This window comes from Peromyscus maniculatus, chromosome 5 (assembly GCF_049852395.1).
Source record: "Peromyscus maniculatus bairdii isolate BWxNUB_F1_BW_parent chromosome 5, HU_Pman_BW_mat_3.1, whole genome shotgun sequence".
NCBI lineage: Eukaryota > Metazoa > Chordata > Mammalia > Rodentia > Cricetidae > Peromyscus > Peromyscus maniculatus.
Window position 1 is genome coordinate 617,112 of NC_134856.1, and position 24,457 is coordinate 641,568.

Sequence of the window (24,457 nt, forward strand, 5' to 3'; positions counted from 1 at the left end):
TACATGCAGTGTCCATCTTTAGAACAAGTTACCCTTGCATTTCTGCATAGATCCTCTCACTCAGTCTTGCTAGTAGTGGGGCCACACATCTGACACAACACTCAGCTTGCAGCTTTTTATGAATTTTTCATGGCATCTAGAATATACTAAGACAACAGTGCTGTTACTAATCAGGTTATAATCAATTCATAGATAATGGATTAGGAGTTGCTGAGAGAAGTACTTGGGGTTGTAATACCCAGCCACATGTGTCATGTCAAAACTGTCCAGAGCTTCTGATTCATTTGCAGAAATGTAGAATTTGGGAAAGAAGAGAAAGAGGGTTGGGAGAAGATGTGGAAAAGAAGAGAGGAAGAGATGCAGGTCCACTAGGATCCAAAGTGATGCTGGCATACACTGGGTCTCACACAAACACACGGTCATGGGGAAATTTATTGAATATGTGAAACAAAACAGGACCCAGACAAACAGAGTACCAGTGACACATTTAAGTGTTAGCTGAACAGATACATGAAGAGGGGATGCATGGACACATGAAGGATGGAGTCACCCCTCTCTTCTGAGTGTGTGGACACCTTAGGTTGACTCCAATTCTACTCAGAGCACTCCACTGTGGTGCATAACATGCTACAGCTCTGTGTGCTTGTTCTCAACATCCTTCAGCTGCTGGATCTTCTGAGGCAGAATCTTGGTCCAGAACTGCATCCTGTTGGCCTTCAGAGCATAGCCCACATTAGTCTGGATGTCCAGCTGCAGGTACTGCTCATCCTGGTTAAACACAGGCCAGTGGGGCAGGTCCATGCTGTTGGGGTTCCTGTGGACACACCCCCATGTTAGGGTGCGGTGAGGATCACTGTGAGTTATGCTGTGCCCAGACCTGATGCCCTACTTTGGGTTAATATGGTGCATGAAGCAGGCCAGAATTCAAGGACAAGGAAGGATGGTCTTATGATAGAGGCAAAAAGAAAGTCCCACTACTGTCACTCCATAAGAGGCAACACCATCTGGGATGTTTTTCCTTTCTCTATAGCAGGCTCGTGTACCCAAAACTAGAGCAGTTTGGCCACACACACCAAGTCACAGGGAGATGACTATTGGCTGACACTCAGATGGGATGACTGTGTAAGAGGAACCTGCCCCTGAGGAATAACCTATCATGTTATTAAAGCATCTATATATGTTCCTGAGGCTACCACAAACAGGAGGAGGTCCTGAGAAATTCAAGGGGTGTATCTTCTCACCCATGTCTTGCAAAGTTGGCCCAGTACTTCATTATCTTCCTGCTCAGCAGCTCCTCCTCCTCAGTGAAGTCAACTGTAGCCATGAGGAAGACAGAGATCCAGGTCCCAGACACTTCATGCAGCTCTCACATCCACAATCACAGCTACAGTCTAACTCTGGTGCTCATGTCCCCCACCTGCTAGACCAGGGTCTTCCATTTTCCACCCTTCCCTTACTTGCCCCAGCCTCTAATGAACCCACCACCTCCACCCCAGCTTATTCTTAGTACAGATGCCCTTTCTTTGCTCTGGCATAGCCACTTAAGAAAACATCATGGCTTTAAGTGTCCCCGTTGGATGTCAGGCCTGACACCAGCATCAGGGCAGGGACGGGACAGAAAGTACAATCTGGACTGGAAAGGATTCACATTACAATCCTAATATACCATTTTGGGCTGCAAAATGGCTGAGCAAGGCTCTCCAAGAACCTCAGTTTCCTCACTTGGACAGTGAGCTCAGTCATTCCTCAGTTCTCATCTGGGTCACTATCCTACTCATGGAGAAAAGGGAAGACTCACATTTGATGCCCCAGAAGGAGCATCCAAAGATAAAGAAAATCTCATCACCATGGTCAGCCTTCACATCAGGTGGTCTTCCATCTTTGAAGAAGTTGGATGGGTGCTGAAACTCATAGAAGTAGACAGGGGCAAGGGGACCTGGAAGTGTAGACATAGCATGATATAGTTGCCTCTTACCTGGACCTGTCCTGCCTCATCTTTTGTATGAGATACCTTGACCTAAAGTTGTCACAATGGCTGGGAGTTTAGGGGAGTGTGGACTCCAAGACTGAAACATGAGCCTTTGGAAAGGCCTTGGTTAAATCATAACCTTGAGTCACTTGAGGAAGTTCTAGCACATTATTACCTCAATTTCCTCATCTGTGCCTGAAGGTATTATGCTCTTACACTAGACATGAGGATTTACTGAGGTAAGAGTCCTCATAAGCCTGGGACCAGAAAATAAATAAAGACACCAGGGGGCTGTCCTTGGACCCACAGTTCTGAGACATCTCCTTGGAATCAGGCCTCTTTTTCTTTGTGACACTACTAGAGATTAAACATGTGGCATTATGCATATGAAGCAAGTGTGCTATCATTAACTAGCGTCCCAACCCAGAGGCATATTTATAGATGTATTCACTCTGAGCATGTGCTATTTGCAAGGCAGGAACCACAAACATGAAGTCTTCCATCATCTCCTTGAACTGTGCTTGGAGAATCTCAGGGTCTTCGGTGTCTCCCAAATACTCCTCTACCAGAATGTCAACAAAATCAGGAGGCATCATCTAGTTCAGAGAGATTCAGAGATGTGTTAGGAAAACTTCAGCACCAGGCATCAGTAACCTCAGGTGAAGAGAGAGGGGTCTGAGATGGAGACGGTAATGGAGCAAAGGACATATTTGCAGGTGACATAAATGTAGGGGAAAGGAGCTGGCTAAAGAAACCCACCCTGACCCTGGAGCCCAGAATTAGGGAAGGAAGGCTCAGATAAGGCCAGTGAGAGAAACACAATTTAGCTCACATCAGAGCCATCTCTGCCTCATCCAACTGACTTGTGAAACCAACCAATCACAGAGCAGGATAGTAGAACCCTGGGCGTGGAGTTGACTCCATCCACTAGACTTCCTGTAAACACCGCCCTGCCTACTCAGTTAGAAAAGAAGGCTGTTCTCTCTACCCTGGTAGAGGCAGCTACTCTCCTGGACTCCTCCTTCCCAAATAAATCTCTTCCTCAAAAGAGTTTTTTGGGTGTGAAGATCTTCATTCACTGGCGTAGAGAAGATGCTTGCTGAGACTTCCCCCAGTGGACAAAACAAGAGAGAGAGAGAGAGCTGAAAGAGCACTGAAAGGAGGAGCTGAACAGATGATCTTTGCTAAGACGTCCCTCAGTGGCCAGAGAGAACTATAAGTAACACTTTTCTCTGGAGTTGGAGGAAATTGCTACGTTTATGCAGAGGTTTCCCCTTTCCCAGAGTGAAGCAAAAGAAGCAACATCTTAGGCCAGAGAAGCAGAGCTCTGCTAGGAAGCCCCCTTAAGTGGGGTCTGAGCAAAGCTCAGCTGTAGAGTCTCTCCAAGAGAGGAACAGGATTGCTATATCCTGAGGGGAGACCATTCCCCCATCACACCAGGTATACCCTGACTTTTCTGAAGAGTCAGGATGCCCTTCCCCGCTGAAGCAGTTCGAGACTTGACTAAAATAAATAAAAGAGTCAGAATAATCTCCAGGGCTGAACTGTCTCCTTGCAGTTTCAGCCATCAGAGCTGTGCTATACAGCTCCAGGTGTCCGAGACACCTTCAGGGCAGACCTGTTGTTCTGAGCAGCTCCAGGTGTCTGAGATACCTCACCCTCAAGAGCTGGACTGTCTCCTTGCAGTTTCAGCCATCAATTAACTAACATTTTGGTGCCGAAACCCGAGACATGAAACACGCAGAGTTGCAAAACATGCAATTTACTAACATTTTGGTGCCAAAACCCAGGACACCAAACCCAGAGTTTTTGCAATTTACTAACAATAAGCATACTCTACTCTTTGCTCAACTGGCACTTGGCAATGGCAGATAACTAGAAGCTCCCTGTCATTGGCCCACAATATTAAGTGTCTTACCAGTTGTGCTGGTGTACTCTGTAGAACAGCCTGAATGGTCTCTCTGTCCATTTTTTCCCAAGTATCAGTGTTGCACAGGTACTGAGAGGTGGATGGAAAGGTTCAAGTTGATTTTCCAATAGGATGCAGTTGGGGCTGTGGAGCTGTGGGCACCCTCTCCCATCCAATCAGTTAATCAAGGAGCTGTATCTGGACTTACCATTGGGATGGCCCAGCCAAACTCATCATTGTTGACACCTATCATGCTGGGAACAGGTCGAAAATCAGCAGATACCAACAACTCTTCAGGGTGCCTGGGAAAGAACACTCCATCCACCACAACAGGGATTATAGTGAAGACCTGAGGGGCATTCAAGGTGAGGGATCAAGTTCAGGGTCCATATATTTACTGATGTCAAATAATCACATGATATCCATACACATCCCTGGTTTAGTTGAACTTGTATCTATTTTGCATTGACAGCTACAAGGGCATCAAGCCATGCACATCAGCTACATTGTACCTGAGTAGAAAGAACTTTCTGTTTCACCCCTACTGGATCCCTTCCAGGACACTAATACCATGTGATCAAACCTTGGTGATATCCAGAATCTCCTCTTCACTCTTGCCTCTCAGACAGCCCACCAGGGACTCTGAATCCATCTGATTACATCCAGAGACGTTGGCCACCATCTGTATAGAGCACAAGCAGGAGCCTGTTCCCCCTTCCAAGCAGGGAAAGTTTTCCTAATACTCCTAGTTAGTGTGGGTGCCCCACAAATTACAGCGGATAAAGTGTGTGGATTGCAACAGGAAAGAAATTGTTCCCACTTCCCCAGTTTTGATATGAGATAAACAGGGGAGCTAATGCACCTGCTGCAATGCTTCTGAACACAATGGGAGCTACTAGGTACAACTGTTTGGGGCAGAGAAAAAAACTTAGCTTTTGTGAAGCAGAGGTGTATGCATCCTGACCCTTGAAGCTTTCAGCAAGGAAGAAGTAAAAAGAAAGTCCTAGGTACCTCTATAATATTTATTGCATTCACAGCGCAGACAGAACCAGGAGTTCTGAGAGTGAGGACTAGGTTGTGGAGAATTGAGGGAACTCACTGTGTAGACCTCCTCAGCAGACTGGGAGACGAAACCAGGCATCATGACCACTCCACTCTGCATAATGGCTCCATGGAAGAGTCCTTTGGACAATGGGGACAAAACAAGTGAAGACACACTTGCGCCACCTGCTGATTCGCCAAAAATAGTGACCTGGCCAGGGTTGCCTCCAAAGTAGGCGATGTTCTCCTGGACCCAGCGTAGGGCGGCCACTTGGTCCAGGAAGCCCCAGTTGCCTCTGGCATGCTCATCTCCAGTGCTGAGAAGAGACAGTGACAGGAATCACAGGACTGTCCTGTTTCTGTTCAGCTCCCATTTCCCTACTCAGCCCTGGGCTCACCTGAAGTAACCCAGAATACCCAGGCGGTACTGGATGGTGACCACCACAATGTCCTCAATGGCTGCTAGCTTCGATCCATCATAAACAGAAGCCAAGCCCACAGTGAGTCCACCTCCATGGATCCAGACCATCACCTGGTAAAAAATAAGGTAAGAGATCACTCCCCTTACCCAACCCAAGTGCCACCTGTCATCTAGAATATTCATTTCTTGGTCTCTGAAGCTGCCCACATAAACAGAACCCAGCTGTCATGATCTGGTGAAAGCTCCAAATTCCATCAGGAAGAAAACTTTATCGATCCTTATTCTGTCTCATATACCATAGTCTGTCTCCAATGCTTCAGGGTACCCTCAGAGGAAAAAAGACATGGGTTCTTCATGGTCACATATGGAAATAAAACAAGTGCCCTCCAATGTTCCTGGCCAAACAGATGAGTTAAATTTTATGACATAGATGATACAAACCTCATCTCTGGAAAATCTGATTGGGTTTTCTGGGCACAAGCCCTGAATTCATTAAGTTACAAACTCTGATTTTCCAGTGCCTCCAGGGATTTCTGTCCCTAACCCCATGAGTTAACTGCCTACAGTGGGCAAGAAGGCATTCTTGGACATAATATGAGAGTCTATACTGAAGCAAAACCCAGAATGATCTTAGCCCTTCCATATTCCTTCATAAGGAATGTTCTTCCACCCCTAGTTGGCCATGTCCTGACACTCACAGGCAGGTTAGAGCCCTCAGAAGCATGAACAGGTGAGTAGATGTTGAGGTACAGGCAGTCTTCAGACATAGAAAGAAGAGGTGGGGTGCTTTTGAACAAGATCTCAGTTGCTGAATTCATTATAGTGATATTCTGTAGACACCTGTCAACAATGGTAAATTGATAACTATCAAAGAACTGAAGAGTAGTTAAAGTCAGAAACTAGGTTGATTTGCTCCTAGAAAACTACTTGCTGTAAATATGAGATAATTTTCTAAAGTCCCTCTTTGGGGCTGGAGTGATGGCTCAGTGGTCACTAGCCCTGGCTGCTCTTCCAGAGGACCTGGGTTAGATCCCCAGGGCCCACATGACAGCTGACAACCCCTATAACTCCAGTCAAAGGTGATCTGAGGACACTGAATGCACATGGAACACAGACATATATGCATTAAAACACCCAAATACACAAAATAATAAATAAATAAAATAAAGTCGCTCCTCCACAGATAAAAGCCTCAGGATCTGGGGAAGCTATGATAGAGCCCAAACCTCTAAATAGAAATATAGATGCTCTCAGATCCTACATATTGGAAGGTCAGGAAATAGAGAGTCCTAGGAGACTTCATGGTAGCCTTTTACATGGGTTTTGACATTTTTACCACTTCTCCCTATCCCAATTAAGGCCTGAAACAGGTGAGTTGCCCCTACAGTGCTATTGAATAAATGGGTATGGATTACTTTCCCAGAAAGTGGTAGGATCTCATTTGCCCAAAGTCTCCATTTTCAGGGTTCCTCATCTCTCCCACAGGCCTCCTCATTGTCAGCACATGCACTTGCTCTTGACAAACGATATCTGCTCATATGGTTGGCACAGTGAGTGTGGAGGGTGCAGTCCTTGGGGGCCACTGCATCACTGTTTAGGACTTTTCAGTCTCTGCTATAAAACTCAGGAATTCTTCTGGTTAAGTGATGGAGCCTGATCTCCTCCCAGAGACATTTCTCCTAGTGTCAGAGACACAGGACATAACCTGACTCTCAAGACAAATGTGCCTGTGCTCCCATCTGCAGTACTCAAGGCTAGTTCCTTGTGTGTGCCGCCCATTGAACCTTGAGCCTGGCACCAGCTGCTCCATTCAGAATCTCAGTAGGCCCTTGGGAAAATGTAAGTGGGAATCCCCCTACTCCATGAAGAAGGGGAACTGGATGTGGGATTGAGAGGTTGGAACCAGTGCAGCTGGGATATCGCTCACAACAAGCCCACTCCCGGGCCTGAAGTCTACTGGGCCCCAGAAGAGCTTACATGGCAGGATAAGAAGTTCCATCCCTCACACCGCTCCATGGTTCAGGGGGCTCAGGAGGAGCAAACCGCAGAGGTCCTACAGGTGGCTTGGCAAAGGGAATTCCCAGAAAGGTGTGGACTCCCATGTTGATATCCTCCAAGTGGACAAGGCTACCTTGCACCTGTCCAGTGTGTGTGTTCCTGATGGGCCTGGATGAGTCCTGGCCTGTAAATAAAGAGGTGACAGCTGGGTTAGTCTGCCCAATAGGCCACTTTTGTTGCTCTGTCCTTTCTACGCTCTGCTCAGCCACATCAAAACACCCTGGACTGAAAACACAGGATTTACATATTTCCTTGCCTGTTACAGTCTTCACTGAGGTACCTCCAGGTCTAGTCCCAAGACCAGACTCAAATAGGCACCATGAGACTGAAGGACATCATTCAGCCTTATGAGCTTCCTGTACAGGGCCACATATATGCCAACAACACAGTCTCCTTTCCATCATCTCTATGTGAGCCAGTATAGGGACTATATGGTCACACTGAACATTATCCCATGTAGCCTAGCTGCATGCACAATGTTTCATCCCCACAGAAAAGCTCTCTATAAAGTTCATATGAAATCTGATAAACTGTCCTTCCCACCAGAGGCTGTAAACCATAACCCAGAACAGGGACAGTTTATGACCAACAGATAAAATCAAACACAGCTGAAGAAATTTCATTTTCTGCTTTCCTTTATTGTTTGTTTGTTTGTTTACTAGTTTGTCTTTAATTTTCTTGACAAAAGGTCTTGCTAGGTAGCCCAAACTGGTTCTGCAGTTGAAGATCCTCCTGTCTCAATTTCCTGGGTGCTTAACTTGCAGATGTGTGGGTACACCCAGATCACACTTCTCTTCTTGATTAATCCTGGACACTATATGTCAGACTCTGCCATTTGCTGTCCCTGTGGATGAGACAGGCCTGGGAGGTATAGAAGGGAAGGAACATGCCCTTTTTCCTTTTATAGTTGTCAGTGATTCTGAACCCAGACTTTTAAACAAACAGTATTTGAAATAACAACCATGAGTGAATCTGACAGAACTTCTTTCTAGAAGGTCTGATGACTTCCCAGACCTCTGGCAAAAACTGGGAATAGTCTCAGGCTAAGGTGAGTGCAGTCTCCTTAGTGGAGAGGCCTGGCTAGTGGTCACCAGAGTTCGCACCAGGAGGATTTGTGGTAAGGGGCATCTAGGGTTGCACACACACAAACACACACACACACACACACACACACACACACACACACACACACCCTGAGCACAGTGCCCTCTGACACAGCTCTGATAAGGACCTGAAAATTGTTGACTCACATCCTAGTTGCCCCAGAAACCAATGCCCAGGTAAAGAACATGGAAAAGGGAACCCAGAGTATCTAGATACAACTGTAGGTTGTAGAACTGGACCATTTGCATAACTTAGTGGCAGCCAGTACCTTGTACATGGCCTTTATGGAGTGCCATGGTGCTTCTCTATTCTGAGAGTGACACATGAGGACTCTTCAGCAGCATGAAGTTATGCTGTTATTATCCAAATCAGTAGCAGCTACAGTTTCAGGCACAGAGAAGAAATGTCCCCTCTGTTCCTCTATCCCTTGACATTTATATCCAACACAACTGAGAGCCCATCATGCTGGGGTAGCTTCTCAGTATTGGAGGTCCTCTGGTCTCCATACCCCTTGTTTGGTAGAGGAGCTAGACTGTGGACTTTTGTGGGGAATTAGGAGATTCACATTTCCCACACTGCCATCTCCACCCACCTACTCCTTCCTTCCTGGTACTTTTCCTCCTGCAATCTCAGTCAAAAACTCTTATCAAGTTTTGGCAGCTTGGACATGGGTCCCCCATTCCTCCCTAGGTAGTCTCACCCTGCACAGAGAAGAGAAGCAGAAGCCCTGAAATCAGAGAATTCAGCCATCCAGGAAGTCTGTCTGAAGGCATGCTTAGCTCCCAGTCCTGAGTCTGTGCTGCTGTGTGCGATCAACCTCGTGTAAATCTCACAAATATATGAACTTGCCCAAGCAGGAACTTTGAACCAAGGAGAGGAGGCAGAGTGGGGGCAGAGGGCAGGGCAGTCCAGGCCAAGGACCTTGAACTCTACTGGCTGGGCTGCATGATGGGAACCAATGAGCAGCAAGTGAGGCAAAGCTGCCTCCCATTCCTGCTCTTCCTTTAGTCCCCTGGGGAGGCACAGCAGGGACTCTGAAGCCCTCTCTCCCAATCTGGAGTCACCATATCAGGATTATTAAGCAGTCACAGGACCACAAAATGTATTGGTGTAAAGAGGATGAAACAGAAAGCTATAACTGGAGAAGCTGGGGGCTTCTCTGAGTAGATGCATTCTCAGGATGTCACAGATGGAAAGTGGAAAGGAACTTGAGGAATGTGACTTGGGTAAAGAGGAATTGCATGCACATACCCAACATCCTCAAAACACTTACATGACTCAGAACTTTCAGTTCCTGAGTCCCGGTTCAGGGTTCCTCATCCCTTACATTGATCTTAGGTCTTCATGTGCCCCTCCCTGTTATGCCTTGACTGTTCACTGAAGGACACTGAAGCTCTGCCACCATAGCATAGTCCTGTGGGCTCTTTACTGTAGCTACTCTGGTGACCAGCTTCTCTCCACTTCACAGGTGCTAACCCACATGCACTGGAGCCTGCTGGCTCTAATACTGAAGACAGTCTGGGCTCTTGGGGCCTGAATTAAGGTTCAAATATAGGCCACTGAGGAGGAGTTTCAGAAACATGGTGAACCTTGGCAGACTGCATCTGAGAGGACAAAATCAGGTGCTCATACCTAGCCCATCCTGATTTCCCAAAGGTAGTGTCATGAGGTTCAATCTCAGGAAGACTTTAGAGCCACCTAAGAACAGGCATTGGTTCCATTTTCCAGTCCCCCAGAGGTCTACAGAATACACAGAACCACACAGAAAGACTTATTCCATGGAACTTTTCTGATCATTTCCCTGGTATGGTACAACCTTGGCTTGTCCTATCACCCTTCTCTCAATAATCTGTCTCCTCCTCAGCACACTCTGTGGTCACAGCTCCTGCCTAGGCAATGCTCTCTCTGCCCTCAATCCCCTGTTTGAAGGAACACATGGAGTATGGAGGCTGAAGGCCCTCAGCTCCTCCAAGCTCCCTCTCCTAGGACCAGTTTCTTCAGTTAACTACACAGCATGGCTATCTTCTGAATCCTGGGCTTCTGCACCAAGCTGAAGGAGGGTCCCCGTGCACTCTGCTACTTACTGCACTGGCTACAGAGGCTCTGCATTGATGATGGAAAGACCATAGGAAATGTGGACTGGAGAGTCTCACCAGTCATGTTCTGTATATGAGGAAATTGTCAAAGTGTGTGAGTGTGTGTGTGTGTGTGTGTAGAGGGAAGGGAGCAAACCTCAGGGAAGTGTCTGAAATGAGACACCACCACACACCCTGTCATTATAAGCAGATTATGACCCATAGGCAAAAGTGTTGGCAAAGCCATGGAGCATCTGATACAGCTACACATGGCTAGAGGGGAAGGAAAATGATTGCATGGTGATCAGGGAAGGCAACTTCACATCTTCTCTGAAAGTTCAACACATTTGTTCTATGACTCAACAATTCTACTTCCAGGACTTTAGCCTGGAGAAACAAGTGAATGGCATCACATCAAGTCATGGGTTTGGTTTGTTTGCTTGTATTTTGTTTGTTTTGAGACAGGGTCTCTCTACATAGTCCTGGATGTCTAAGAACTCACATTATAGACCAGGCTGGCCCAAACTCACCTATTCACCTGCCTTTGCCTCCTGAGTGCTGGGATTAAAGGCATGTACCAACATGCCCAGTCAAAGTCTTGTTTGAACAACAGCATGACAGCTTGATTAAAGTAGCCCAAACCTGATGTCACTCAGATGTGCAACAACAAGTGGTGTGTTCAGTCACCATCAAAGGAAAATGCCATTTGAATCTCAAAGACATTATTCTCAGTGACAGAACCTCTCACACACGATTCTTCTCTGTGATAGGGTAAACAAGACTCGGATGTTTCTGAATTATATTCTATTTCCAAACTTAAAATCCAGAAAGCAGTCAGTTAGTTGCCAGGTAATAGGGCTCAGATCGTTGGTTTATGAAAAGGAACATAGAGAAATATTTGTTGTTTAGTCAGAAAATAAATATTCTTGTACCTGAAATGGGTGTGATTACATGCCTCATATTCTATTCCAATATACTAAGCTATGGAATAAATGAGTAAATTTGAGTGCATACTCATCGCTTGACAATAAAGCTCTACAAAAATAAGACTATTATTGAAATCTTAAAAAAAATCTCCTGCTCCTGGATGGTGGTGCATACATCTTTGATCCCAACCCCCAGGAGGCAGAGGCAGGCGTTTCTGTGAGTTCACAGCCAGCCTGGTCTACAGAGCAAGTTCCATCACAGGCCTCAAAACTACACAGAGAAATCCTGTCTCAAAAAAGAAGAGGGGAGGAGGAGGAAGATAAGGAGGAGGAGGAGGAGGAGGAGGAGGAGGAGGAAGACGAAGACGAAGAAGACGAAGAAGACGAAGAAGACGAAGAAGAAGAAGAAGAAGAAGAAGAAGAAGAAGAAGAAGAAGAAGAAGAAGAAGAAGAAGAAGAAGAAGAAGAAGAAGAAGAAGGAAGAAGAAGAAGAAGAAGAAGGCACTCTTGGTGAAGCACCCTGTTCATCTGCTGAAATGTCCTTGCAACCAGCAGTAAGTTCAGGCTCCAGCAGAACTATCAGGTATCTGTCTTCCTGTGCTCAGAGGCTAACACCTTATGGAACTTTATCTTTGTCTGCCCTCTAGTGTCCAAGGAGAGCAATGCAAGAGGCGTCCCTTCATGATTTCCTGTGATTGGTCTTGAAAGCAGTGGATGAAAAAGAGGGACTTGGAGAACCTGGCAAAACTAGAACCCCAGAAAGGCAGTTTCTCAGAGGCAAGAGGTTATGGCCACCTCAGGTCTATAGGAAGAAGGATTTAGCTGTGTGATGACAGAGATAAAATGTTTTAGGAAAACACTTGCAGACAACACGATTTGCACTTTTATATAAAGACAAAATAGAAGTGGGGAGTTTTGTTTGGCTTTGTTTAGAGGATAAATAAAATACTTAGGGATGAAAATGAGGTAAGAATGGAAATTAAGGACTGGAAGAGTAAGGAGAATAGAGTGTCACAGGAACCAGAAGTGTGCAGGGAATTGTAAAAGGCAGAAGGGTCCTCAATAGATGAATAGATGCTCAGGGAGACAGGGGAGAGCAATCTCTTCTGATGGACATGCCTGGGCCTCCTGACACCCCCAATCCTCATTTCAGACACCCACAGTCAAACATCTTCACAGTATGGATGGCATCTCTGTCCAGGTAACTTACTGAAGCACCACTGATGCTGGACGCTTCTTACAGCAACAGACAACCTTGTTAAAATGGTCCTGTTGAGAGATTCTCCTTATTAATGCTTTTTCTTCAAGGGAGAATCCTCCGGAGAAAGTTGTGCCATGCTGCAAGATGAAGTGAGCTGTCTGCTAGTGAGAAAGCCCAGCCCCAGAAAGGGTGGAAGTTTGTGACCATGTTGTGAAAAATCAGCATAAGTGCTCACTCCTGTACATCCTGGACATTCAATAAGACCCTGCCAACTTGATGGTCCCTGAGAAAGCAAGCCTGGGTGGGACAGAGAGAATGGGACCCAACTCTGCCCTCTAGTGGTTGTGACCACAGGAGTCAGAGACAAAGATTTTTCTAAACAGGAAACAGGATGGGGTCAGGCAGAAGTTTCTGCTTACTTGGCAGACAAAGGAGAAAGTCTGGTAGGGAGGGGCTGAGGGATAAAGCAAGTGCTGTCTCCTCAGAGCAGAGCAGAGTCAAGTGGCCTAGCAGGGTTCCCCAGGGTCCACATTAGGATGTCCTGGGGTGAGAGACATAAAGGGCTGCACCACACCCTGACATAGTGCCATCCTGGCTCAGCTACTAATAGGGCCTACAGACTGCCTGACACATCCCCTCTGCCCTGGAAGTGAAGACACTCTTTTGCCCCACGTTCCGGTTGAGCACATGGAGAACAGAACACTGGGGCCTCCTAGTGCAAGTGTGGGATGGGGGGGGGGGGGCTGCGAGTTTCTGCATCTCCCTGGACAAGGAACCTTGCTGTGAGTCTTGTTCATCATTCAGTGCTGGAGAGCACATTCAGAACCAAATGCCAGAGGGACAATATTATTACCCTTTGATGTTTAATGGCTCCAACCACTTCCACAGCCACTCACAGAGAATGAAAATCTCCCTTGTTCAAGTACTTTAAAAGGTTCCATTATGCATTAGAGGCTGGCATTCTCCATTCACAAGCACCTAAGCGGATCTGTGGGCAGGGAGGTGGTTTTTCCAGTTGTTGGATGTTAAACCTGAAGCCCATGAAAGTTAGGTGACTTGCCCAAATCAATAAACTAAAGGGAGGGTCTCTGTGCTGGGGGCACTCGTGTGATCTTTACAGTCTCCCTTGTCAACGCAGGTTAGCGACCCCGAGAGCACAGTGGCAGTGGCTTTCACACCCACCATTCCACACTGCAGCATGGCCACGCTTATTGGCCTTTCTATCAAAGTCAAGCTTCTTCGATCCCTTCTCTAGTGTTTCAAGGTCAGTTGGAGTCCAGCCTAAGGGTGAAACAGCTACTGAGGAGAGGGGACAGCAGAGTGGAGACTGGAAGGACCCCAACTCGCAGAGATGAACTGCCAAGCTGATGTGACAAGAATACAGGAAATTCTCCAGAAAATAGTGAGGAGTGTGGCAGAAAAGGCAGCTGTAGAGGGGCAATAGCAGCTGACAAGGTCCTTGGGTAGAAGTGGATTGACTGCAGGTAGGCTTGGGGTAGGACAGAAGGGCCAGAATCAAGAGGAGTGACTGGAAAGAAGGATGGTATGGAGGTCGTGTCTGGAGGGAAGGGAGGAGAAGAAGAAAGAAGAAGAAGAAGAAGAAGAAGAAGAAGAGGAGGAGGAGGAGGAGGAGGAGGAGGAGGAGGAGGAAGAGGAAGAGGAAGAGGAAGAGGAAGAGGAAGAGGAAGAGGAAGAAAACAAATGAATAAGTGATGAATAAGTGCTCAGGCCCAGGTTGTCTTTTTCCTTGATGAGTGTACACATTACACTCGGGATGCACACCTAAGTCCTCCTTTTCTAATCACCTCTATATTGTGGCTACTCTATTAGTCAAAAACTTCACAGTCATCAATCTACTTTACAAATATTGTTTGATTTTTCACATTCATTTATTATTATTGTGTGCATGTGCACTCATGTACCATGGCACCTATGTGGAAGCAAAGGGACAACATGTAGGAGTCAGTTCTTTTCTTCTTCTAGCATGTGTGTCCTCAAGATTAAACTCAGGTTGTTTGTCAGGCTTGGCAGAAAGCTTCCTTACCCACTGGGCAGTCTTCCTAGGTCTCACTCTATGAACATTGCTTGAAGCATTGCTGGCACCAGAGTGAGGAGAGTCTGGGCTTCCATAGCCTGTGATAAAAGCTGGAGACATGTCTATAAATAGGAGTTTCAGAATCACAAAGAACCCTGGAAGGATGCATCAAAGAACCAAAGACCACAGGATCAGGAGTTACCATGAGGCCCAGCCTAACCTCTTGGCGGATGTGCTGTAGGGATCAGTGTCAGTCTGTACTGTTGTCTGAGAATTGGCCTTGGTTCATAATTCCAGCCCCAGTAGTCCTGGGAACCCTCAGCCTAGCACTGAAAGACTTCCTCCTTGTTTCTTCTCCCTAGCATGTCAGTCATGCTTCTTGCCTCTTCTCATCAAGGTTTGCTTTTATTTCTTAATAACCACTTCTCTGCACTCTTGTCCAGTCCATGAACTCCTCTTTGGCAGATGTTGTCTCTATTCTAAATTCTCTGACCAGAGAACTGCTGTGCTGTAAGGCTGGGAAGTCTCCAGTTACTCTAATCTTGGAGTCAGGGAACCAGCTTCATCATGTTTCCTAGATATCCTGGTACTTCTTAATCTGAGATTTTTTTTTTCAGCTCAGCTTTGGGATGGCCCATGTTTTTCTGCCATTTGTTAGACCATCACTCAAGGGTTTTGTGCTAATGATGGCCAAGGCCCTTAATAAAAAGGTGGAATGAAGAAGACTCTTCAATGTGTTTCTGTGGTAAGAGGACAAAATTAGGGGAGTATCGAGAAACAGATAGAGAGAAAACTCTCAAACATCATAGAAATACATGAAATGAGATTCAATCACATTCCCATTCACTTTAAGACTTATAAGGCCAAATGTTGGCAAAGACATAGAGTCACTGACACTGTCATACAAGGCTGGAAGAGATGCAAAATTGTATAATCATTTGGAAGACAGTTTAGCAATTTCTTCAAAAATTAAACATGTACTTGTTACATGAATCTTAAATGGTCTTAATAAAAACCCAGAGCCAGATATTAGGGTAAATGCTGAAAGATCAGTTAGACAAAGGAATCAGCCACTAGGGAAACTTCTCACCTCACAAATGCCTCTGAATCCTCAGCCAAAAGGGCTTTCAGGCAAAAGGCCTTCTAGTTCCTGTATTCTCACACCTTATATGCCTTTCTCCACCCAGCCATATCCTTTCCTTCCTAGTGCTGGGATTAAAGGCATATGTGCTTCCCAAATACTGTTGCAAAGGCATGAGATCTCAAGTGCTGGTATTAAAGGCGTGTGACTCCCAAGTACTAGGATTAAAGGTGTGTGCCACTACTGCCAGGCTCTATTTCTTCCTAGACTGAATCAATCTTATTAGTCCAGGGTGGCTTTGAACTCACAGATATCCAGACGGATCTCTGCCTCCTGAGTGGTAGGATTAAAGATGTGTGCCACTACTGGCTGACTTTGTCCTCTGATCCTCAGGCAAGCTTTATTTGATATATAATATATCACCATAGTATTTGTCCTAGGTCCGTAGCCCTGTGGAATGACAACACCAATCACAAAGCCCATGTTTGAAAAAGTTCTTAAAGAGCTTGATTAAAAGTAGTCAAAAACAGGTCACTCCAATGTGTACCTATAGAGATGTGTTGTAAAATGTGTGTGTGCATTCAAGTATCTTCATAGGTAGACAGTGCTTACTTTAGAAGACAAGCATTATTAAATGAAGATCTTAGTTGCAAGCAGGCCATACTTACCTGTGAATTATTGGTCAGAAATACCAAGAACAGAGGTAGGAACCATGAGGGAAGTTGCTTGCTGGCTTCTTCCTCATGGTTTGCCAAGCCTGCTTTCTTATACAATCCCACACCATCAGTCATTGTCAAGAAAATCCTCCACAGATTTGCCTACAGGCCAGTCCTATGAAGGCAATTCCTCAGTTGAGAGTTCTTCTTCCCAGGCGTGTCTAGATTTGTATCAAACTGACAAAAACTAGTCAGCACAGTTGCCTAGGGAGAGAACTGGGGAGTGTGTAAAATGTTACCTAGATGGTAAACTCTATCCCTGAAGATACAACACACTTTGGTTAAAGGGCATAGAGAAATCAAGAAACTCTCCTGAAAACATCCTCTCTGATGGCTAGCTTTCATAGTCTCAGAAGGGACTATGAAGGTGCCTAGGGGAGAAAACCCATCACTGGTATTCCACAACAGGAAACCCCATGTACAACTTCTCAGGTAAGACATACCCCCTGGAGCAATATTGCCACAATAAGGGTAACCAACTGCTTTTGGATTGGATTTGAGACCTGCTCCATAGGAGAGAATTCATGTCTGATATTGTAAACTTTGTCAAAAGCCCAAGGTGTGGGAAGTCATAGATACTAATGGAAACCTACTGCTAAATCTTGCTAAATGGACATGCTTTCAATCTTCCCTCTAAATATTAATGCATACATCCATAGATTAGGGTTGCCCTCAATCTTAACCAAAGAAGCTTCTCTGTGCAGTGGTCAGCAGTTAATACAGAGTCTCATAACTGATCAGGTGCTTGGAATAAGTGATCATTGAGTGCTCAGTCCCAAATGGGACAGCTATGTCAACACCCTGCCCCCAAACTAAGAAAATATAATGGAAGAAGTTGCATAAAGAATGTAAGAGCTAGAGGGTGAGAAAGGATGCTGTGAAATCTGTCTTTTGAACATGACATGGGCGTTGTACTCATGAACTCACTGCAGCTCTGATTACATACACAAGATCAAGACAATAAGATGGTATGCCAGTATTCCAAAAGGTAGCACTAGCTGGACTCAGTTCATTACAAAAATAGGAGAGGGAAGTACAAACATGGGGAGGAAGATGTATTGAGGTTCCTACGGGAGAGGAAGGGGAGAGTTGAGAGGTAGATGTACTCAAAATACATTGTTTACATGTATGAAATTCTCAAAGAATAAACAAGAGTTTGTTTGAAATGTGTGTGTTCATATATGAAATGACACTGTCAAGTAAAGGACAGCACCACTTGACTCTCAAAGACAATGAACTTAGTAACAGGACCAGTTACAATGATTCCTTTTCCATGATAGGATAGCCAGGGCACTGAAGTTTCTAAATTATATGCAATTTCCAAAGTAGTCCATCAGAAAGCAGTCAAGTGGTTGCCAGGGAGCAGAGACCAGTTAAAGATTAACATAAAGGATCCGGAGGGAAATTTTTCCAGTGAGGAAAACATTCTCATGCTTGAAGTAAGAGTATATATCATAATTTTTGTAAATTTACCAAGCTAAACATGTAAATCATTCATTAATAAAGCTTTTCAAAAATAATGCAGCAGCCAGGCAGCGGTGACGTGCACCTTTAATTCCAGCACTTAGGATGCAGAGCCTGGTAGATCTCTGTGTGTTAGAGGCCATCCTGGTCTACAGGGCAAGATCCAGAAGAGGCACCAAAACTACACAGAGAAACCCTGTCTTGAAAAAACAAAAAAAGTAATAATAATGCAGCTACTAAAACTATAAAAATTCCTTTGGTACAGTGTCCTGTGCATCTGCAGACATGAAAACATCACAGAGGCAGGTGTGCAGCAGGAACTCAATAGCACCTTCAGACCCTAGTGGAACTATCAGGGACCAGCCCTCTTGTGCTCTCAAGAAGATGCTCTTATGCACATGAGAATGGACCATCCACTAGGGCATGAGCAACCTATCAGTGGCCACACCCTCAAAGGAATGTAACTCTCCCTCAAGAAGTATCAACTGCCAATAGCTTCTTAGCAAGAGGTGGAGCCTTGAAAACTTTTTACTCCTTCATGGTAGAATTTTAACTAGTTTGATCTTGTGTAGGTTTTGTGCAAGTAATCAAGGCTGTTGTGAGTCCCTGTGTGCAACTCCCATGTCATGTCCAGAAGATAGGATTTCACAGCACCTCTCCCTTCCCTCCAGCTATTTTATTCTTTCCAATCCCTCTTCCTCAATATTCCCTGAGCCTTAGGTGGAAGGAAGTTGATAAGAAATTTCATCTATGCCTTGGTCCTCAAGTCAAATCTTCTAAGCACTTTAACCAATTATGAAAACCTTTTGCAATGGGCAGTGGCGAATGCAAAGAATGATCACCCCCATACTAGCCTAAGGGTGATCTCCAATGCAGTAGAAGAACCAAGAAGGACTTGGCCAACCTGAAAGAGCTGAAAGGTAAATTGCTCAGAGGCAAGGAGCTATGGCACTCTCAGAATCTAATATGGAGAGTCAGATGCTTGATGACAGGGAGAAAATGTTTTATGGGAATACAAAGGTAGATTGAGCAGAGTTTGGCACATTTGTGTAATGACATACAGAAGAAGAGTTTTTATTGAAGGGCTAAAAACAAGATCAAGGGACAGCATTAAGTTAAGACTGAAAATTAATGAGATTGCAGGCCCAGTTGCAGGCCAGCAGGAAAGATTCCTGCAGGCATACATCTCATCACCTTCTCCATCAGACCCTGTAATCTACAAGCCCCACTCCATCCCCCAAACTCATGAATCCCCTGAGATCACAACTGCTCCCTGAGACACAGAGTCCATCAGCTCCAACTGAGGCAAGAGGTAAGTAACTGTTCTCCCAGCTGGTCACTCTAGTTTCTAGGCCCTTGACCCCAAGGCACAACCCATGACCCCTACCCACACCCATTACAGCCCCAGTTTTAGTGTGGTGGTGTGAAGGCCAGCAGGCAAGACTCTGTGAGCAGGCCTTCACACCACCACACTATTGAAGACTAATCTACAAGCCCCACTCACCCCCCCAAGCCCACCCATCTTGCAATACAGCAGTGACTCCCTGAGACACAGTCTCTGCCAGCTCTGATTGGACCAATAGTGGTTTCCTGAGACACAGACACCACTTACACCAGTTGGAGGAAGAGATGGGTAGACACCAGTGTGAAAATACATTCAACAAACTAAAGAGCAATATGGCATCACAAGAGCCTAGCAGTGCAACAGCAAGACCTGAACATCCCAACATAGAAAAAGCAGAAGAAAATGACCTTTAAAATGACTTTATGAAGATGATAGAGGCCTCTAAAGAGGAATGAAAATTTTCCTTAAAGAAATAGAGGAAAAGACAAACAAAAAAAATGGAAGAAATCAATAAATTCCTTAAAGAAAGCCAGAAAAAGCAACCAAACAAGTGAAGGAAACAATTCAAGACTTGAAAATGGAAACAGAATCAATAAAGAAGACACAAACTTAGGGAATGCTGGAAATTGAAAATCCAAGTAAATGAACAGGAAATACAGATGCAAGCATAACCAACAGAATGCAAGAGATGGAAGCGAGAACTCTGGCATTGAAGATATAATAGAGGAAATATATTTGTTGGTCAAAGAAAATATTAAAGCCAGCAAAGACATAACACAAAACTTCCAGGAAATCTGGGACACCATGAAAAGAAAACCTAAGAATAATAGGGATAGAAGAAGCAGAAGAATACCAGCTCAAAGTCACAGAAAATATATTCAACAAGATGATAGAAGAAAAATTTCCCAACCTAAAGAGGAAAATGCCTATGAAAATACAAGAAGCTTATAGACTTATAGACACCAAATAGACTAGACTCCCCCCAGAAAAGGCCCCTCACAACATCATAATCAAATCACTAAACAGACAGAATAAAGAAAGAATATTAAGAGCTGCAAAAGAAAAAGACTAAGTAACATATAAAGCCGGACCCTCAGAATAACCACCGACTATTCAATGGAGACTCTGAAAGCTAGAAGGTCTTGGACAGATGTTATGCAGACACTAAGAGACTACAGATGCCAGCCAAGACTATGATACTCAGCAAAACTTTCAATCATTATAGATGAAGTAAACAGGATATTCCATGGAAAAAAACAGATTTAAACAATACCTATCCACAAATCCAGCCCTAGAAGAAAAAAATATAACCTAAGGAAGTTAGATGCACCCACAAAAACACAGGCAATAGATAATATCACACCAGAAAATCCCAAAGGAGAAAAACATACCCAAACTACTACCAAAAAAATAACAGATATTAACAATCACTGGTCATTAATATCACTTAATATCAATTGACTCAATTTGCTTATGTGTTAAAAGGAAAATGCAAAATTTCTGTATTATGCCAGAAGAAAGTGCCATCTTCTGATATGGGACAAGAGAAAACAAAAAAAAAAGTAAGGGACTATTCTATTGCTACTAATCTCAATTCTTTGATTCTATTTTGATTCTTTAAACTTTTTTAAGGTATAAATTTTATATCAAAATTTATAAGATTTATATATATTAAACTTTTGGTAAATTAATGGTCATATAGAGTACTAACTAATTCTAGAAAAAAAGGCTTTATTTAGCTGCCTATATATGTTTTTGTGTTTGAGTATCTATCAGTTTTTTTGAAGAGAATCATGACTAGGCCTAACATTGAATGTGAAGTCTCCAGAAAGATGAAGGGGCCCCACAACAACAATTCCATGTGGACAATAATAATACCACTAAGCTGACAAACATCACCCACAAATCAGCTTTGGACTACAAACTGCTCAGAACAATTTCGAGATGACTAGCTGAGATGATCCAGTTTCACAGACTACTTGAACAAGGACTTGAGATAAGCCCTGATTTGGCATTATGCAAAAATTGGACAACAAATGATATAGCTACCTTTCCTAGAACTTGACAATTAACCCAAAATTTTTATTTTCAGAATAAAGATGCCCTCACCAACAACCAGCAGGAAGCAATTTTAAGAACACAACACCCACATTCCCAAAGAGGTGGAGTGGGGTGGGTGGTTTTTGGTCTTTCAGTGGGTTTCTGGTCTGGGATAATTTCATTGTTTAGGAGGGTTGGTTACAAGTTGTTGTTGTTAATGGTTAGGAAAAAGGCTAAGCAAAGGAGATTAGATTTAATGTTCTTGTTTGGAAAAAAAAGATATATAGAAACGATAGAATAGAGGGTAGATTATTGAATCTACTCTGAAAAGAAGAGAGGATATAGATAAGATATAGTTAAAAAGATTATTGAATCTACTTTTAAAAGACAATTACTAGTTTTAAATACTTTTCATTGGATTGGATTTTTATATATTGTATACAAATTATATGTATTGAGATTGATATTGCTAGAAAATGCTGTATGTATATTTCCAATCTTGTTCAGGATATTGTACTTAGTTTGTTTAACAATGTAATGCAACTTGCTAATCCTTGAGTGTTATTATTACCAACTATTAGGATATAAATAAATGAAAGTTAGTAGTTAGACATTACAATTGAACTTGTAGTCATATTAGGTGTATTTTCAAGGCTAAGCAGAGATATATTTTAGATAGACAGATCATCTTCAAACCCTTCAGAGAGCTACAGAATATGGCATTTAAAATGTTTTAATAACTTAGAATTTTTTCTTTTTTTATTACTATGAGACATGTCGACTCCTGGCAGCACCAATCTACTTCAGAGAAGATATGGGCATTGAAGAGACAGCATATAGAGTTAACTTTAATTATGGCAAAAGCTAGACACTGGACAACAAAGTGTCTTTGAATCAACTGCTGATAAACAGGACAAAATGGACAGACAGGACACAAAACAAAGGACTACCAATCCTTACCAAGACAAATGTGGTTGTGTCTTTAGAAACAGGCATCCTCTGAGTTCAGGACAATATGGCACCATTGCTGAAGTAGCCTTTGCAATCTGGAAAAGGTACAGTGCCCCTTTATTTGAAGGCAGCTGAACTGGCAGCAGACCGATAGCTTCTGGCGTGCAGTGGAACAGTAGCTGAAACAGTTATTCTTAAAAGAGTAACTAGGCTGATGGAGTCTAACCTCTCAATGGTACACTGGCATTTAATAAAAGAGATGAAACCACCCATAAGCCAAGATTGGGATGTGGAGAAGAACAGGATGCCAAGATGAAGCCACCCACAAGCCAAGAAAAATGAACAGCTGAATTCCAAAAACACCAACAATTTCCATAATTTAAAATCCTGAATCATGACAGAACGCTGGTAGAATTCAGATTTATCTGATACATGGACTACTATCACAGAATGTGAGGTCAAACTGTAGGCCTTGTGTACATCCTACTTCACAAATGAGTCTGTCAGATACGCTAAGTCTATAGGCTGAAGATGATGCCCCAACATTGTGGAGAAACATCAGGTGACTGCCCAGGCAGCTGACTGTTTCTGTCAACTCACATTTTTTTGGAAGCTGCTTGATTGCACTTCCTGTTTTACTAGGTAATATTATTTTCTTCTTGGGTCTCTGAGGGAGTTGAAGATTAGATAGTTATAGTTAGTTGAAGACTAAATAGTTATAGTTTTCCTTGGCAAGAATTTCAGAAAATAAACTCAGTAAAGAGGTGTAAAGTGTATAAATTTGAAAGACATTATAAGATAGTTCTCTGTTAGTAATATAAGTTCAGATAGAAAGTGATTCAGGTACATTACTTACCAAAATATGTTGTTGAGGTATTTATTGCTTGTATATATTGTATATAGTTAATGTAATTATTGTATATAGTTTTTCTTATATTAGTTATAACATTTTTTCTTTTTACTAGAATAAAAAGGGGAAATGTGATAATTTATTTGTGCTGAAATGTGATTTTTTTTTGTATGTTAATAAATAAAGTTGCCTGGAGATCAGAGGTCAAATTGCCATAAACAGAAGTCAGGTGGTGGTAGACCAAACCTTAATCCAATCACATGGCAGGCAGAGTCTCTGTGTGGTCAAGGACACAACCAAGCATGGTGACTGCCCAGGCAGCTGACTGTTTCTGTCAACTCACATTTTTTTGGAAGCTGCTTGATTGCACTTCCTGTTTTACTAGGTAATATTATTTTCTTCTTGGGTCTCTGAGGGAGTTGAAGATTAGATAGTTATAGTTAGTTGAAGACTAAATAGTTATAGTTATAGTTTTCCTTGGCAAGAATTTCAGAAAATAAACTCAGTAAAGAGGTGTAAAGTGTATAAATTTGAAAGACATTATAAGATAGTTCTCTGTTAGTAATATAAGTTCAGATAGAAAGTGATTCAGGTACATTACTTACCAAAATATGTTGTTGAGGTATTTATTGCTTGTATATATTGTATATAGTTAATGTAATTATTGTATATAGTTTTTCTTATATTAGTTATAACATTTTTTCTTTTTACTAGAATAAAAGGGGGAAATGTGATAATTTATTTGTGCTGAAATGTGATTTTTTTTTGTATGTTAATAAATAAAGTTGCCTGGAGATCAGAGGTCAAATTGCCATAAACAGAAGTCAGGTGGTGGTAGACCAAACCTTAATCCAATCACATGGCAGGCAGAGTCTCTGTGTGGTCAAGGACACAACCAAGCATGGTGACATGAGCCTGGAGGTCTCTATAGTCAGGCAGTGATGAGGAAGTCATGTGACTGGACTTAGAACCAAAGAGAAGGCAGATTAGGAAGGCAATAAAAACACAGGTTAAACAGAAAGAAGCTCTCTCTGTGGAAGCTACTGCTGGTGGAAAGCTAAGGTTAGTCATGGCTATTGCTCTGATCTCTTCAGCTGTTACCTCTGTATTTGACTTTGTGTTTCTTATTTAATAAGACTGTTTAGAAATTCATCTACACCTATGAAAAGACACAGACTAACAGAATGGATATGAAAACAGGATCCATCCTCTGCTTTATACAAGAAACACACTTCAACTTCAAAGACAGATACTACCTCAGAGTAAAAAGT

At 43.4% G+C, this 24,457-nt stretch overlaps 1 protein-coding gene across 1 annotated transcript; it reads right to left on the reverse strand.

Moving 5' to 3' along the window:
* Positions 1–414: 414 nt before the first annotated feature.
* Positions 415–9,354, reverse strand: LOC102926103 (acylcarnitine hydrolase-like). The gene is made up of 12 exons (XM_006978508.4): positions 9,203–9,354; positions 7,318–7,522; positions 6,039–6,180; positions 5,318–5,451; positions 4,978–5,236; positions 4,462–4,560; positions 4,087–4,227; positions 3,888–3,968; positions 2,421–2,565; positions 1,799–1,936; positions 1,242–1,314; positions 415–814 (listed from the first exon to the last, which is right to left on the reverse strand). Exons 1-12 carry the CDS (start codon positions 9,273–9,275, stop codon positions 628–630), a joined length of 1,677 nt encoding a protein of 558 aa, XP_006978570.2. The 5' UTR covers positions 9,276–9,354; the 3' UTR covers positions 415–627.
* Positions 9,355–24,457: the final 15,103 nt, after the last annotated feature.